The sequence below is a fragment of the Penaeus monodon genome, chromosome 16, assembly GCF_015228065.2.
Source record: "Penaeus monodon isolate SGIC_2016 chromosome 16, NSTDA_Pmon_1, whole genome shotgun sequence".
Lineage (NCBI taxonomy): Eukaryota > Metazoa > Arthropoda > Malacostraca > Decapoda > Penaeidae > Penaeus > Penaeus monodon.
Genome location: NC_051401.1, coordinates 10725730 through 10743229, shown reverse-complemented (window position 1 = coordinate 10743229; position 17500 = coordinate 10725730). Strand labels below are relative to the sequence as shown.

The window sequence follows — 17500 nt, the reverse complement described above, 5'->3', positions numbered from 1 at the left end:
AATTTTAAGGGGGGGAAAAAAGAAATAAAAAAAAAAAAAAAAGAGTAAATAAAAATAAAAAGGGAAAAGAAAAAATACACATATAAAATTAAAATAATAAGATATATTAAAATTTTAAATAATAGATAAATTTTACATATAAAACCTATTAAAAAACATAAAATAATTTCCCTATATATATATATATATATATATGTAAGATTATATATAATGGAAAAATTTTATTATAATATAGTTTTAAATTTTAATTAGTATAAAATTAAAAACATTTAAATAATATGCCAAAAAAATACATAAAAATATTTTATATATATATATATATTATAAAATTTAAAATATACATATATATAAAACAATAAAATTAACCCCCTATAATAAAATTTTATACATAAATAATTTTATATATTCTATATATAATATATATATATATATATATTATATATAATTTTTTAAAATACCAAATATATTATTTCATATATATATAAATTTTATGATTAGGGATTATGTATAATATATATTAATAATATTTAATATTTTTAAAATATTATATATTTTATTGTTATATAAAATATTTTGTATATATATTATTAATGGGATATATGTATATGTAAATATGTATAATATATATGTATATAAAATATTAATTTTAAAATATATTAAATATAAAATTGATATTTTAAAATTTAAAATATAATATATGTTAAAATTATATATGTATATTTTATTAAAATAGATATATTTTATATATGTATATATATATGTAATTAAAGGGATATAATGTATATATATATGTATATTATATATTTTATTAAAATGGTTATATATTATTATATATATATTTTATATAATATATTTATATATATATGTATATTATATATAAAATATATATAAAATATTATATTTTTGTGTATATAATTTTTTATTTTTGGTGGATATATATATGTATAAAATATGGTTTTATATAAATTTTATGAAGATTTTAAAATATGGGGATGATAATAGATTATAATTAATATATATATATATATATATAAATAAATATAAATATTCTATTAATTTTATATATCTTTTTTATATTATGGTTTTATAATCTAATTAAAATAATAGGGAAATATATATATATATATATATAATATTTTAAAATATATATATAATATATATTTTAATGAATAGAATATATTTTAATAATATAATGGATAAATACTATATATATTTTATATATTATATATTTTTAATTTTATTATATATATATAATTTGAAAATGTATATATATATATATATATATTTATATGCTATATATATATATTGTATAATATAATATATATATTTAAAAATTTTTATAATATATTAATAGGAATTTTATAATATATTAAAATATATATATATATTTTATATTATAATATGTTATATATATAAAATGTATATTATAAAATTATATACATATATAATATATATTTAAAATTATAGTAATAATATATATAATATTATAATAATTTTCTTATATGAAAACCCTATTTTTTTATATATATAAATTCCTAATATATTTAAGTATATATATTATTTATTATATTAAAACATATATATATGTATATATATTTTTTAAAAATGTTAAATATATTAGTATATATATATATTATATACATTTTTTACTAACTTTAATTATAAAATAATATATAATAATTATTATATATAAAATGTATCATATTATATATGTTATATATATTATATATTTATGTATTTTAATTGATGTTTTATCTTTCCATATATAATACTATATTATATATAATATATATTAATATATATTATAGAAATAGATTATAAAAATATGTTTGTTATATATCAGATTAATGTATATTAAATTTAATTATATAATTATATCTATACTATATATTTTATATATAATAATAATTTTATTATATTTATATATAAATTTTGTATTTATTTGTTATATATATATAATATAATAAAAAAAAAAATAGATATTTTTTTGAATATTATAATAAATATAAAATTTTTAAAATATTTTATAATTAAAAAATAATTTTTTAAAAAATTATTTTTAATTTTATAAATATAAACAATAATTAAAATTTTTCATAATAAATAAAATAATATAATAAATAAAAATAAATTATAATAATTTTTAATATATTTTAAACCCAAAATATATTAAAAATTTTTAAAAAAAAAACAATTTTTTTAAAAATAGAATATATAAGGAAAAAGCAAAATAAAGATAATTGATATAAAAAGATAAATATATAATTTTTTTAAAAAGATATATTTTATTCCCATATTTTTAAATTTTAAAATATAATTTTATTATAGATAAAAAAGGAAATTAAAATATAATTGATTATATATATTTAATTTTTTTATTTATTTTAAAATAATTATATTTTATATATACATATTTTTTATATAAATATTTTTAAATATAATATCAAAAATAAATAATATTTTTCATATAATTTAGAATATAATTTTAATAATTTTAATTTTAAATATAACTAATATAATATATAATATAATATATTTTATTAATATAAAATTTTATTATTTTATTTTAAAAATGGAAAAATTTTTTCTTAATAGGGAAATTTTATATTTTATATAAATAATTTAGATTATATTTTATATTTTTTGTATATATATAGTAGATTAGGTATAATATAATGATAATATATTTTATTTAATAATATTTTACTATAATTTTAAATAATATTAATATTTATAAATAATATTATTTTTAATTTAAAAAATTATATATATTTTATTAAAAATTATTTTATTTTTTTGTTTTATTAATATATATAAAAATATATAAATATTTATATATATAAATTTTATATATATATAAAAATATAAAATTCCTTTATAGATTTTAAATATCTTAATATATTTTTATTTTATATTTTAATTTAAATTATAAAATTATATATATATATTATAATTTATTTTCATAATATTTTTAATATATTAGTATATATATATATCTAATTATAATAGATATCTTATATATTTTATAAAAATATATATATATATATAATATTAAAATATATAATAAATAATATTAAAATACATTATAAAATAATATATAGATAATTATTTTATTCTATAAAGATATTAAAATAATTAAAATTTTTATTTTTATTTTTAAAAAATTTTATAAATTATTTTTCTTTATAATTTTATATATCATTTATTATATATATATTATTATATAAAGTAATATATATATAATTAATATAAATAAAATTAATTTATATAATATAATAATATATATCAATAATATAATATATATAAAAATAAATATTTTTTTTAGTGTTTAATATATATTTTATTCCCAATAAAAATAATATATATATATATAAAAATTATTATAAATTTTAAAATATATATTTAAATTTTATTTTTATATATATATTTTTAGAATTATATTTATTAATATTATTAATAATATTATATATCCCCTTTAAATATTTTATATATATTAGTATATATAATAATATAAAATTAAATAAAATATTATAAAAATTTATCTATAATATAAAATTTTTTTTAAAACAAAATATATATATATATTTTTCTATTATTTAATATAGATATTTTTAATATATAAATTTTTTTGATTTTAATAATATCCTTATAATTAAAATAGGATATTTTAAATATATATAATTTATATTATATATTTTATTTTATATATAAATTTTAAAATATATATATTTTAAAGTTTAAAAATTATATATTATCTATATTTTAATTATATAATATATATAAAATTTTTATATATATATAGAAAAATTTTATATAAAATATATATAATATATATATATAAAATAATTATAAAATATATTTTTTGTTAAATATATATATTAATAATAAATATAATTTTAATATTATATATAAATATAATATATATAAAATTTTTATATAAAAATATATATAAATAATTTTAATATATTTTTAATTTTATTTTTAATTTTTTATAATTTTTAATTTTTAATTTTTTCCCCATATTTTATTTTATATATATATTTTAATTTTATTTAATTTTTTTTAATATACTAATTTTTATATGGTTTTATATAATATATAAAAATATATATATATTATATATATAATAATATATATATATTTATATTTTGATATATTTTTAATAATATATATATTTTTTTATATAATATTTTTTATTAATAGATTATTTTTTATTTTTATATATATTTAATTTTCTAATGAAAATATAAAGATATTTTATATATTATTTTATATAATTAAAAATTATAAATATATATATTATATAAACTTCTTTTTTTATATAATATCTTTTAGGAAAAATGTTAATTATATATATTTTATTTTTAAAAGTATATTATTATATAAAATCTAAAATATTATATAATATATTTATATATATATTATAATATATTATATATATATTTTTAATATATATTATATTATAATTTTGTTTTTACCCCATATATTTTTATTTATAATTATATATCTTTTATATAAAATTATAGATTTTTATATATATATATATTTTATATAATATATTTTAATATATAATTTTTATAATATATAGAATTTAAAAGAAATATTTAAAATATTAATATTATTTTATAATATTTTAATATATTATTTTAAAACAAAATATATAAAATTTTTAAAATCAAAATTATATATATTATTTTAAAATATATATATTTTATATATATAATTATATATATATATATTATAATATTTTTCTCTCTATTTTAAAATATTTTTTATATTTTTTACTATATATATATATATATATTTTTGTAATAAAATATATTTTTATATATTTTAAAATTTATATTTTATTTTTTATATTATCCTTATAAAATTTTTATCTATGGAAAATTTTATATATAAAATAAAAATATATTTTAAATATATATAATATATATATTTATATATATTAATTTTATATAAATTTTCATATATAAAAGATATATTAATTATTTTTTATAAAATAATTAAAAATATATATATATATTAATATATATATATAAAAATTTTAATATACTATCTATATATATATTTTAAAATTTTAATTTTTTAAAAAATTTTTTTATTGGGTATATTTTATTAAAATTATAATAGTATATAAAATAAATATATATATATAAATTTATATATATATAATTTTATTAAAATAATATAATTTATTTATATTAAACTATTTTTAAATACATAATATATATATATTATATATAATATTTTAATTATATTTAAAATATATTTAATTACTATATAATATTTTATATATATATTTATAGATCTTATATATTAATTTTATTTTTTATTTTAATATAAAATTTTATATATATATATTTTAAATATTTTTATTTTAATTTTTATATATTATATATATAATATAGAATATAATATTTTTACCATAAATTTTTTTTATATTAATTTTAATAATTTTTCTATATTTTAAAATATATATAATAATTTTATTTTATATTCTTTTAAATTTTATAAAATATATAGATAATATATATTATAATATAAGATATTCATATATAATTTTTAAAATAATTTTAATTTTTAAAATTTTTATATTATATATTTGAATATAAAAATTTATAATATGATTTAATAATATCTTATTTTAATATAATAATTAATATATTTTATAATTTATTTTTCTATAATATAATTTTTTTATATTTTATTAAAATTATATTTTAGGGGTAATATAATATTTTAAAATATTTTATTATATTTTTAATACTATTCCCAAAATAAAAATTCTATATATCTCTAATTTAAAAGTATAATAAATTTTATTTTCAATCTAAATTTTTATTTTAAAATATATATATATATTAAAATATATATTATATATATATTTAAAAAATTATAATATTAAAATATATCTTTTAATATAATTTTAAAATAGATTTTTTTAAAATTTTATTATTATTAAAATATTATTGAAAATTTTAAAATTTTTATATATATTATATATCATAATATAATATTATATATATTTTAAAATTTTATAAAAGAAAATAAAAATTTTATATATATTTAATATAATTTTTACCCTTTTTTATTTCTTAATATATTATATAATATAATAATTTTTAAAATATTATTAATTTTATTTTTATATATATAAAATATTTTATTAAAATAATTATATATATATCTAATATATTTTTTATATTTTATATTCTATATTTTATATATTTAATTTTTAAAAAATTTTTAATTTTTATTTTATTATTAAAAGATTTTATTTTTAATTTTTAATTTGAGAAAATATTTTTAAAGTTTAAAATACTATTATTAATTTTATAAAAAATTGTAGGAATTTATAATTTTTGTTATTTTAAAGATTAAAAAGTTTAAAAATATTTTTAAAATTACTTAATATGTTTTTAGATTTGTGATAAAAATTTTTTTTTTATTTTTTTAATAAAATATTTGAAAATTTTATAATTAAAAGGGTTTTTTAGAGTTTAAAATTTTATTTTAAAAAAGTTGGGGTTAAAAAGAATGGTTTTAAAAAAGAAATATTTTATAAAAAAAGAAAATTAAAATAATTATTTAACAAAAAATATGTAAAATTATAATAAAATCTATATTTTATATATTAAAATAAAAATATATATATATATATATAAAAATTTTATTTTATAATTTTAATATATATATATATATTTTTTGTATTTAAATATTTCAAAAGGGGTAGATTTAGGGAAAAGATTAATATTAAATATTTAAAAATATATAGTATTTTAAAATTTAATATTTTAAAATTAATTAGTTAAGTTTTTTTATAAGTTTTAGAAATTTTAAAAAAGAAATTTATAATAGGTTTGTTTGGGGGAATGGTTTTAAAATAAGATATTTATAGAGTTTTTATTATATAATATATATGTTTATTATTAAGTTTTATTATTTTTAAAAAAAAGTATATTTTTAAAATTTTGTAAAAAATAAATAAAAATAATTTAAAATTGGGTACCCTTAGAATTTTTAATTTTTTATAATAAATATAAATAAATAGAATAAATATTTTTTAATTTTTTTTATAAAATTTTAATTTTTTAAATTATAAAATTTAAATAAATAAATTAAATTAAAACCCCAAAAAATTTTTTTTATACCAAAATATTTTTCAATTAATTATAAAATTCCCTTTAAAATTTTAATATATTTTTTTAAATAAAAAAAAAATAAAAAAATTTAAAATTTTTTAAATTAAATTTAAATTTTATTTTTTTAATATTATTGTTTATTTTATATTCTTAATTTTTAAATTTTTTGTTTAAATTTAAAATTTTGTTTTTTATAATGTTAACAGAAGGGGGTTTCTAAGATTTTTTGGGTTCTTTAAAAATATCCAAAAAAATGTTTTCAAGGGGTTTATTAAAAATTAATTAATGGGGGGTTTGTTTGGGGGGCTGGTGGAACATTTTTTTGGCCTTTTTTTTAATCCAAAATTTTTCATAGAAATTTTTAAGGAAAATGGAAAAAAAAAAAAAAAAAAAAAAAAAAAAAAAAAAAAAAAAAAAAAAAAAAAAAAAAAAAAAAAAAAAAAAAAAAAAAAAAAAAAAAAAAAAAAAAAAAAAAAAAAAAAAAAAAAAAAAAAAAAAAAAAAAAAAAAAAAAAAAAAAAAAAAAAAAAAAAAAAGTCAAAAAAAAAGGGCCTTTTTTTGGGTCTTTTAAATTTTCTTTTTAAAAAAATTGGTTAAAAAATTTTTTTTTTTAAAGAAAAATTTTAATTTAAATTTTTAAATTTTGGCCGGGTTTTTTTTTAAGTACAGGAAAAATGGGATTTTTCCTTTTTTCCTTTCCAAAAAACATCTTTGGGAGCAGTTCACAGTTGCTTTTCCAAGTCCAAAGTTTTACCCATTAGCAAACCACCATCATAAATGTGGTAGAATATGGCCTTTGTTAGGGCACAGTGTGTAAAGGGCCACAGCATCACTTTATGTAGTATTGTTCATCATGTATAAATATATATTGTTTAGAATATTCAAGATGTGTAGTGTATCTGATTTACTCAGGAAACTGAAACAGATATATTGTTTAGAATTAAAAAAAAAAAAAGAATAAGAAAAAACTGCGACCCTTCTATTCTGGGAATACCATTCAGAGGTTGTTAAGGCTAGTGTATGAAGTAAACAACTAAGAATAGAATAGACAGCTTAACATATCCTGTTGTTGGACACTTTTTAATCTATAATTTTGGAATCTGGTTTTCAGAATTGGAGTCCAGCACAATGCTTGCAACTGCAGGAGATACCGTTAAACTGTGGAATACCCAAAATTATTCTTTATACCAAGAGATACCTTCTGTCAATGGTAAGTCAATATTGCCATGTAATATATAATACTGACTATTTCTTCCAAAGTAAAGACAAAGAGAAAAAGAAAGAAAGGCACATAAAAGTGTCTTGGTGTGTACATATCTATTTAAGCATGTGTATATGGTTTATAGTATGAATAATGTGTATTTATACTTGCAGTTACACTTATTAATTGTTTTTGTTGTAATTATACTTAAGTATATTTATATATGATTATACATAGTGTTTTTAAGTATTTGCATGGCTACTTTTTCATTAGTCTGTAATCTGTATTTCATTCTAGGACGTGTTATCGGCCTCACATGGAATCAAGATGGGCAGTGCCTTGCTGGTTTGGGGGAGACTGGTGAAGAGATCATTTTATCTGCTATTAATGCCAAATCAGCAGCTATGATTGGGGTTGTCAGAGGAGTGGTAAGGCAGGAGCTTTTGTGGTCTATTTCTGAAAATTGTACATTTTTAAGATTAATTATATTGCTGGTAAGTACAGAAAATGCATCCTACTCACTACATCTGTAGGGGAAAACATTGGGAGAAGAAACAGTATTTGACTTGAATAGCAAAACACTCTTCCGTGTTGACCTGAAGATGGAATCCAGGTGGATTTCGAAACTGTAGTCTCATTTTCAATAAATCTAGTTTTTGTATTGTGGGTTTTTTCTTCCAGTATTTGACTTCATTTTTGTGCCTGGAGTTATTTTCTCCTATTTTACACAGAAGATATTATTATTATTATTATTATTATTATTATTATTATTATTATTAGTCTATTTAATAGGGGGAAAATGATACAATCTTTATAATTTATGTTTATCCAGTTCTTGTCATATATTTTTCCTCTCACTCTTTCTCAGGATTCTCCATCATGTGTTAAGTTTGCAAGTCGATCTCCACATTATTTAGGGATTGGATCCAAAGATGGATCTGTGGCTATATGGAATGTGAAGTCCCAAGCACAAAAGAAAGTATTTGCTGTAAGTAAAAATCAGTTATATTGTTCTTTTTCATGAAGTTTTATGGGAGTTCATACAGTAAGTCGTAAAATTAATGTTTGAATTTGTAGTGTGTGTGCTGAATTAATGCTGTCATTATAAAATTAATTACTCACAGTTTCTTTAAAGAACTTTTAAAGGCATTAGTGTCATTGAAGAAAGTCCTGTTGTCCTTTTATTATTATTATTATTGTTACTACTACTACTACTACTTTTATTTTTTAATAGGTCACAGATACATGCATCACAAAAATTAGCTTCAGCCACAATGACTCGCATATTGCAGCAGCCTCCAAAAAAGGAGCAATCTTTCTCCTTTCTGTTGTCAATAACTCTTCAGCAGGACCATTCAAGGTCTTTGATAATAAGGTATGTAAGAATTTTGTTATTGTGTGTTAGATAGTTAATTAGAGATTAGTTGATATTTTTTCTTTCCTAGATTAGCTTGAATTCATTGTGAAGTTTATTCCTAGCATCCAAAAGAGGCATAGAAGCATAATTTTGCAGTTATTTCAAATTTTTATATGTATAGTATGTATTATGAGCAAAGCATGGCATTTATTACAAAAATCTAATTTTTTTCTTTTATTTTCTAGGCTATAACAGACCTAGTATACAGCAGAGCAAAGAAATCTCTGCTAGGCTGTTGTTCAGAGGAAGGTTCGGTGTTCCTTGTTTGATTCGCATGCCAACAAGGTAATATATTCTTTCAAGGGAGCACATTCTTCACCAGCTGCCTCAGTGTCCTTTTCTCCGGTCAATGAACTGTTGATGATATCTGTGGGTTATGACAAGAAATTTGCTTGTTATAATGTACAGACAAAGCAGTAAGTATGTGTGATCATTGGTTTGCTGATGGCAGGGCAACAGACAAATTAGATATATATATTTTTTTAAATGTAGGACTATAGATGGATAAATAGACACAGGTAAAGAGACTGGATAATCACATAGTCTATTGAAGGGACTATCACAGTATGATTACATTATATATATGTTCCAGCATTTAAAATACATTGAATATAAACTTCTCAGCTCAACCAGTCTGTGTGTATTAAGTTAAACTTTGCTTTATACCTCTAGTTGGGAGTTAACAGATAATGTTCTGCATTATTGCTAATACTTCTGCTATATTCTATCATGTGCTTGTATTTGTTTGAACAATACAGCTTCAAGTAAACTAACACCATTATTTCTCAGGCCCCTGATGACTCACCGCAGTTCAGCCCCCCTCACCAGTGCAGCCTTCCTCAGTGGTGGCCAGCAAGTCGCACTAGGCACCATGACTGGACAAGTATTTATTCATGATCTGCGCAGTCTTCGTACACCCTTGGCAACCATCTCAGCTCATACAAAGGCTGTTACCAGTATCATTGTACAGCCAGTAACTCGAACAGCAGTATGTATTCTTATATATGTACTCAACACTCATGATGAATTACTCATGAATAGGTGTTCAAGTGGCATGTCTTATTTCCTGTATTCAGCATTACTTGTGGCATTTTTTTTTTCCCCTTTTCTTTTCTTTTCACTTTACTTCTTACAGTCTGAAAGCAGTGCTGGTGGTGTGAAAAAGAACTCCAGGCAGAAGAATAATATAGAAGCCCTAACTTCTCACAAAACATCCAAGTAGGTCATTTACAAGCAAAGTAGCCAGGTGCCAATCACTCTGTGTTTATAGGTTCTGTACACGTCTTGTATGAATCATGAAGAATATTATGAAAGAAAATATATGTCAGTATAATGCTTAGCATTTAGTTGTACACCTAAAGATGTATCACATGCACTATAAGTAGCAATTGAATATTTCTAGCCACCCCTTTGGTTTTTGGAGGGTAAGTCACTTTTGGTGTAACTGAAATATGTGAACCTAGAAATATTCTGTATCTTTGTTACTGGACTTTGCCTTTCATTTATTTTGGAAATATATGAATGTAAGGAAAAATAAGTTCCAACAGTGATTAATATCTATAGAAAAGGTTATATATTTTTAAGTTCATTAATTACTTGCTCCTGTAAATTAATATGAATCCCATATAACTAGTATTATAACTTTTGGTAAATGTAGAATATTTTGATAAAAGAGATCTGTTCTCTATGCAGGTCATGCTCAGACCAGCCATCTGAGGGGTCACAAGTGGATGCAAGTGTCAAGAAGAAAACCACATTGGTTCCTGGAACTTCAATGGATCCTTCACATGATGTGTTGTCACCTGATGTCTTTTCGCCAATCAGGTCCACAGAGAACCCAGTGAAGGTTGGATATATCTGATTAGGTGTTGAATAGAGATATATATGCAGGCTATATAGTGTGACTTATATTTTTTTATTATAAAGTATTTACATATTATTGGGAGTAATCCTATTTTTTTATGTATATGAACATTAAAATTGAGCAGTGTTCTTTACTTTGATACAGTTTATTCAGTAGTACTTTCAGTTCATGGCTGTTGGTAATCCCATAATATTTTCATATTCTCAGTGCTTACTATTGTTTACAGATGAATATTGAACAAGTTAAGAAGTTTTCCTCCTTAGAACGACATGGTTCAAGAGATTCTCTTGGAATGGATGATGTTTTATCTCCAGTTCGGCCAATAACACACGAAGCAGTTGTTTCACCTCACACTTTAGTTGTAACATCTCACAACCTAGATGATGGTATGTATTATCGTTGTTGTTACAATAACTCATATTCTTTAAGTTAATTATATCAATATTTTCTCCTATCACAAACTGTAAAGATGTAATTTTGAACTTTTTTTTTCCAATTTCAGTATTTTTACAATCTTTTAATATCTTTACAGCTAGAAAAAGAAAATGGTTCCTGTCATATATATGAAAATTTCTACAAGCTAATATTGATTCATTCTTTCAGATATCTTTTCTCCAGTAAGAGGAGCGTCAAGTAATACAGGACTGCCAAAGATTTCTGCTGGAATATTGGAGTCTTACAGAGGACATGATTGTGAAGGTGAGTGTTACAGGGAAGGTGTATAAATGAGTAATCTTTGCAAGGTAACCAAAATATGTTCATATGATTGATTGATAAGAGTATATTAAAATAGCATATATAATGTAAAGCTATTTGAAAAAGGTGTTGATTGTATGGTCTTGTTATTGGTGCATTATAATTACTAAGTAATTTCATTTAAATTTTCTTGGCAGATGACCTACTATCTCCAATCAGATACAGAAGTAATTTCAGGCAGCAGTCTGGTAGTACAGGAAATGCATCACCAAATATACCCCAGATTACCACTAGTGATGACTTATTTGAAGAATTACCCATTCCTCAGAATGAAAATTCTAAAGACAAAGAAAATGTCCAACCCTCAGATGCAGGCAAAATAAATAATAATGCAAATGCCTATAATAAAGGAACACCTGTTCGAGCAACCCATTTAGAGGAAGCTTCACCTGCCAGTGTTCTTTCTTTACATAATCAAGTTAATGATGTCAAAGCCAAGAACACATCAAGTGCCAGGAAACCTGATAGTATAATCACATCTGAAACCAAGATTATGCAAAATGTAACTACAGCAGAGGTGTCTAAAACTCCAGAACTAATTAATCCACATATCAAATACAGCCACTCCAGAAAGACTGAATCTCCAGCAGACCTCCCATCACAGGCTGCAAAGCTTCAGATAGAAGAAGCAACAACTCCCAGCAGGTATCAGTACACAAGATCATCACCACCTCACAAGCGAGCCTTCTTGCGACCAGTACACACAAGTGATCTCTTTTCTCCTGCTGATAGCACAGTGGACCAGATTCAAGTTAGTGGGACACCTAAGCAAGATTTATCAGGTAAGAACTATAAAAGATGTTTGTCTGAATAATGTGTAGGAAAAGCTGTATACAGTTATGGTTTTCAGTTTTGATAAAAACAACCTTGAGATACTTTTAGCTATCCTGCATTATAGTTTATTTCTGGGAAAATTGAAGTTACTACTTTTTTTTTTAAGAAGTGCTTGCCTCGCATTCTCTGGTATTGTCATTGAAAATTGATACTGATTAGAGAAAAATGTTAGTGTAGAAGGTCTATTGGTCATGTTTTCATTATCTAATCCAGCAGATGTACCTAAACCTGGTAGCAATGGAACTCATGTGCTGCAAGTTGATTTGATACGTAACTGCATGGCAGAAGTTCTTGAAGAATTTCAAGATGACATTAATCGCCGTTTAATGCACTTGCAGTGTGTGGTCATGAAACAGTTTTTGAAACAACAGGTATGTCATATTGGATTTATGTAACTTTGTGGAATCAAATAAGAGTTATGTGTAAACATGTCTAACATTTTTTCAGTATACTTACAGAAGACTGTGAGGAAAAGCATAAGTTAAGTTACAAAAAAGTGAGCAAAGAAGCTATAGGCATCGGGTACTTTATATGATATTTGACATTTATTTTACAGGAAATTATGGAACAGCTTCATCGACAGTATTCTTTAAATGAAGACTTGCTTCAGGAAAACGAAAGATTGCGGCAGGAGGTCAAACACTTGAAGGCAAATTACTAGAAATATAGGAAACATGTCTGCCATTTTGATCTTGTATTTCTTGTCTGCTTTGAAGCTTTTAATGTCTAATTATTGATATATTTTATTAAAGGATGTAAATAAGAAAAACTAAAATCTAATATAAAGTTATAAATTCTCTTTCAATATCCTCTTTTGAAATTCATTTTTATATCATGATGAAAAGGTAATTGATCTGTTGTATTTATAAATCATTATGAACAGGTTCTATTAAAGTTGGTCCCCCCCAATCCCTTGCCCGTTGTTGTCGTGGGGGGGGCTTAGGAGACGGAGACTGGGACCCAATGATGGGAACTCCCCAACCTTGGGACTCAGCCCTCGACTCAACTAATTTTGCATGGCCTTTTTTTTTTCCTTCCCACTTTTCGTTTCTGTCCCTTCACCAAACCCTTCTGCTATCCACCTCCTAAGGTGTGAGAGCCGTGCTGAAAGGATGAAAGGCTGACTTTGTGCCAGTCCTGAACGGCCTGAGGGAGCCATGGGCACGGTATTCCCCTGATTTAATTACCTAGCCCTTACCCCTCAAGGGGACCCTGAGGGGTGGACTGTTTTATCCCCAACATAACCCAGGCTTACCATGGCCAGTAATGAAAACATATCCCCACTATTAGGGGCAATGAGGCTTGCCCCTTTATCAAATAGCCCCAACGATGTAAACCCACCCGATTCCCTGACCCCAGGCTCTCCTTTGACCACGGCTCCGAACACTGCAATAACTACCCCCTCATCAATGCCTACTAGTACAGTAGCCAACAATCAACCCTTAAGGAACATTTCCACTCTTCCAGCATGCTCAACTTCAACACCTCTATCCCCACAACCTCCAACATCGACCACCCCATCCTCCCTTATTAATACCTTACAGCCTTATTGCCCACCTCTCCATAACTCTACCTCCCTCAACACTACTCCATCTTCGTCATGCCCCCAGCCTTCTACTACCCCTATCTCTACAACAATCTTGAATACTCTCTTTAGCGCAGCCAAATGGGACCAATTTTTCGTGATCCCTCCCACAGCTCCCTACTCTGACAACACCCTTCTCTTCCAACAATGTCTCCAAAAACAAGTAGGTAAAGTCTCTTTCCGTAGCCGACCCGACCGCTCCCGTCTTGTCACAGTAACATCCGAAAACCAAGCTATACCATTAACAAAACTAACTGACCTCTATGGTAACCCCATCCTTGCAGAACCCCATCCAACCCTCAATACTTGCACCGGAACAGTTTCAATCTCCTCAGCAAATTGTCCAGTCTATGACAAAGATTGGTCAGACTGTGGAGAAGACCTACTTGCCTGTCTCACAGACTATGATGCAACATCAGTACAATGCTACTCCATTCCTCCCAGAGGTCATCGAAAGAAACCCACTAATATCGCCAAAATACCTTCCATAGACATGACCTTCCCTTTAACGTCTACATAGGAGGAGAATCCCTCCCTGTTCGTCCATACCAACCTCCTCCACGTCAGTGCCAAAATTGTTGGCGTCTAGGACACCCAGCCAAACATTGCCGTTCCACAGCCAGATGCCCACTATGTGCCCAACCTGGCCATACCCGATCTAACTGCTCTGCACAATCACGCACATGTGCCAACTGTGGCGGCCCCCATAATGTATTTTATAGAGGCTGTCCCACCTACAAGTTTGAGTCTGAGGTAGCAACTCTCAGATTCAAACTTGGACTCACACTACGTGAAGCCAGACAGGAAGCACGTCGACGTGGTTTCTCTCTTACTCCTTACTCCAGTAATACTGCTCATTCTACCAATTCTCTAAACCCACCCCCCCTACACTAACTCCCCCTCTTCTACCTCCTACCTTCCCCAGTCAAACTCTTTTGCCATCCTAAACCCAGACACTCCAATCACCACTACAACCCCAACACCTTCCCCTCTCCCTCCTCGCACTACCCGTAACAGACAGAACAAACGTTCCACCCCCTCTTCCCCTACCACACAAACACCTCCACCTTCCTTTGCCCCTACGCTTGAGACACAATCCTCTCTTTCCCCCCCTCACAAGAAATCCTTTATCCCCCAAAACTCCCCAACCAACTCCTCAAAAGAAACTATTGAAAATATTCAAGATTACTTAATGAAAACTGACACTCAACCTCCAAATCTTACAACTCCTGCTCCTTTCACACTGCAAGTAACTGCTGATATCCATCCTCCTCCTAACGATATCCCCCCTACACCTTATCCTCCTAATCCCTCCCAACACAGCCCAATCTATATCACTAAAGTATAATTATCCTTCATTGGAATATTCACAGTTTCCACTCCCACAGACCTGACCTTTGTCATATCCTTTCCTCTTATAACCCATCTATTGTATGCCTTCAAGAGACCTTTCTTACACATCTTCCAATACCAATCCCCAATTATCATTTTGTCTCTTCCCCACATTCCCTTTATGTCTCGTCCATACTTACCTCTGCCTTCCCCCACCTATCCTCCCTTCACCGACCTCCCAACCTATCAGACATCCTTACAAAATCCCACACTTTCTGTTTCAACAACCTATTCTCTTTCCTCATACATACCCTCCATCTAATCTAACTCCTTACCACACCCGACTCTAACCCTTTCACTCACCAATTCCTTTGCCCAGCTTAGACAACTAATCACTAACTCAACCACCCTTCCCTAACATTAACTATAGTGCTACATGACCTTAGATGTCTAGCACATTTATCTTGCTTTTAACCATTATTAAAGTTGGTCAGCCAATATGTATGATTCAGTTTTAAGTTTTATGAAAATGTCCATATATAAAAATTATCACATAGTCAGGCACATCAGTAGCTGTCATGAAAAGTCTACTCTTCATCATGGTGGAAAGACTAGACAGTTAACAGAAGTCACTGGAATGAGTGACAAAACTTTTGGCACTGCCAGTATAGTGTTAAACTTGTATAACTATTGATTTCCAGTCATTATGAGTACAATTATCATTCAATCTTTTCATATATATGATCTATGTAACAGTTCTAGTATTCACTTTTTTTTACAGGAATTCAGTACATAGTTGGACTATATTGATTATGCACACTGGAATCTTTCCATCTATACAAAAATACAATAAAGAATCTTGAGAACAACCAAAGGGATACTTCATTTATAGATATGAACGAAAATTTTTGCAATCTGAAATTTTAAAGTGAAAAGACAACTGTCTCAGTAACTGACTGTTAAATTCCACTCATTCTTGTGGTGCCAGAGGATGATCAGTTCTACCTTCAGTTTTTTTTTTTTTTTTTTTTTTTTAAGATGCTAAAAGCCCATTTATACTACTTGACAGTGCCATCTGGCAAAGTCTATCAGCATGCTTGTGCCGCCGTTGTCCACAAAGCTGAGTACACATTGGCAAAGCACTAGTAAATGATCAATGGTTTCACCCCCCCCAAAAAAAAAAAAAAAAAAAAAAAATGTTTGCCTTTCTTTTCCCTTCAATTGAAGTTCAAACTGATTAAAGGAGAAAAATAAAAATCATCAACAGCAGCATGTTCAAAATACAGCAGCAATAGGGCTTGGGGTTAAAGCCCCTCTGATTAGAGTATTATGGCAAAGAGTAAAAATGAGCTAACAATTACGATAAG

General features: G+C 23.5%; 1 protein-coding gene across 1 annotated transcript in view; it reads left to right on the top strand.

The window, feature by feature from the left end:
• The window catches only part of LOC119582506 (protein NEDD1-like), a 27783-nt gene extending 13773 nt beyond the window's left edge, over positions 1–14010 (top strand). The window contains 14 exon segments of the mRNA XM_037930794.1: positions 8256–8354; positions 8643–8773; positions 9214–9333; positions 9580–9720; positions 9948–10019; positions 10021–10178; positions 10552–10750; positions 10898–10980; positions 11455–11608; positions 11853–12012; positions 12230–12325; positions 12520–13164; positions 13430–13587; positions 13773–14010. Of these exon segments, the coding sequence (XP_037786722.1) occupies positions 8256–8354; positions 8643–8773; positions 9214–9333; positions 9580–9720; positions 9948–10019; positions 10021–10178; positions 10552–10750; positions 10898–10980; positions 11455–11608; positions 11853–12012; positions 12230–12325; positions 12520–13164; positions 13430–13587; positions 13773–13877 (2321 nt within the window). The 3' untranslated portion in view covers positions 13878–14010.
• Positions 14011–17500: the final 3490 nt, after the last annotated feature.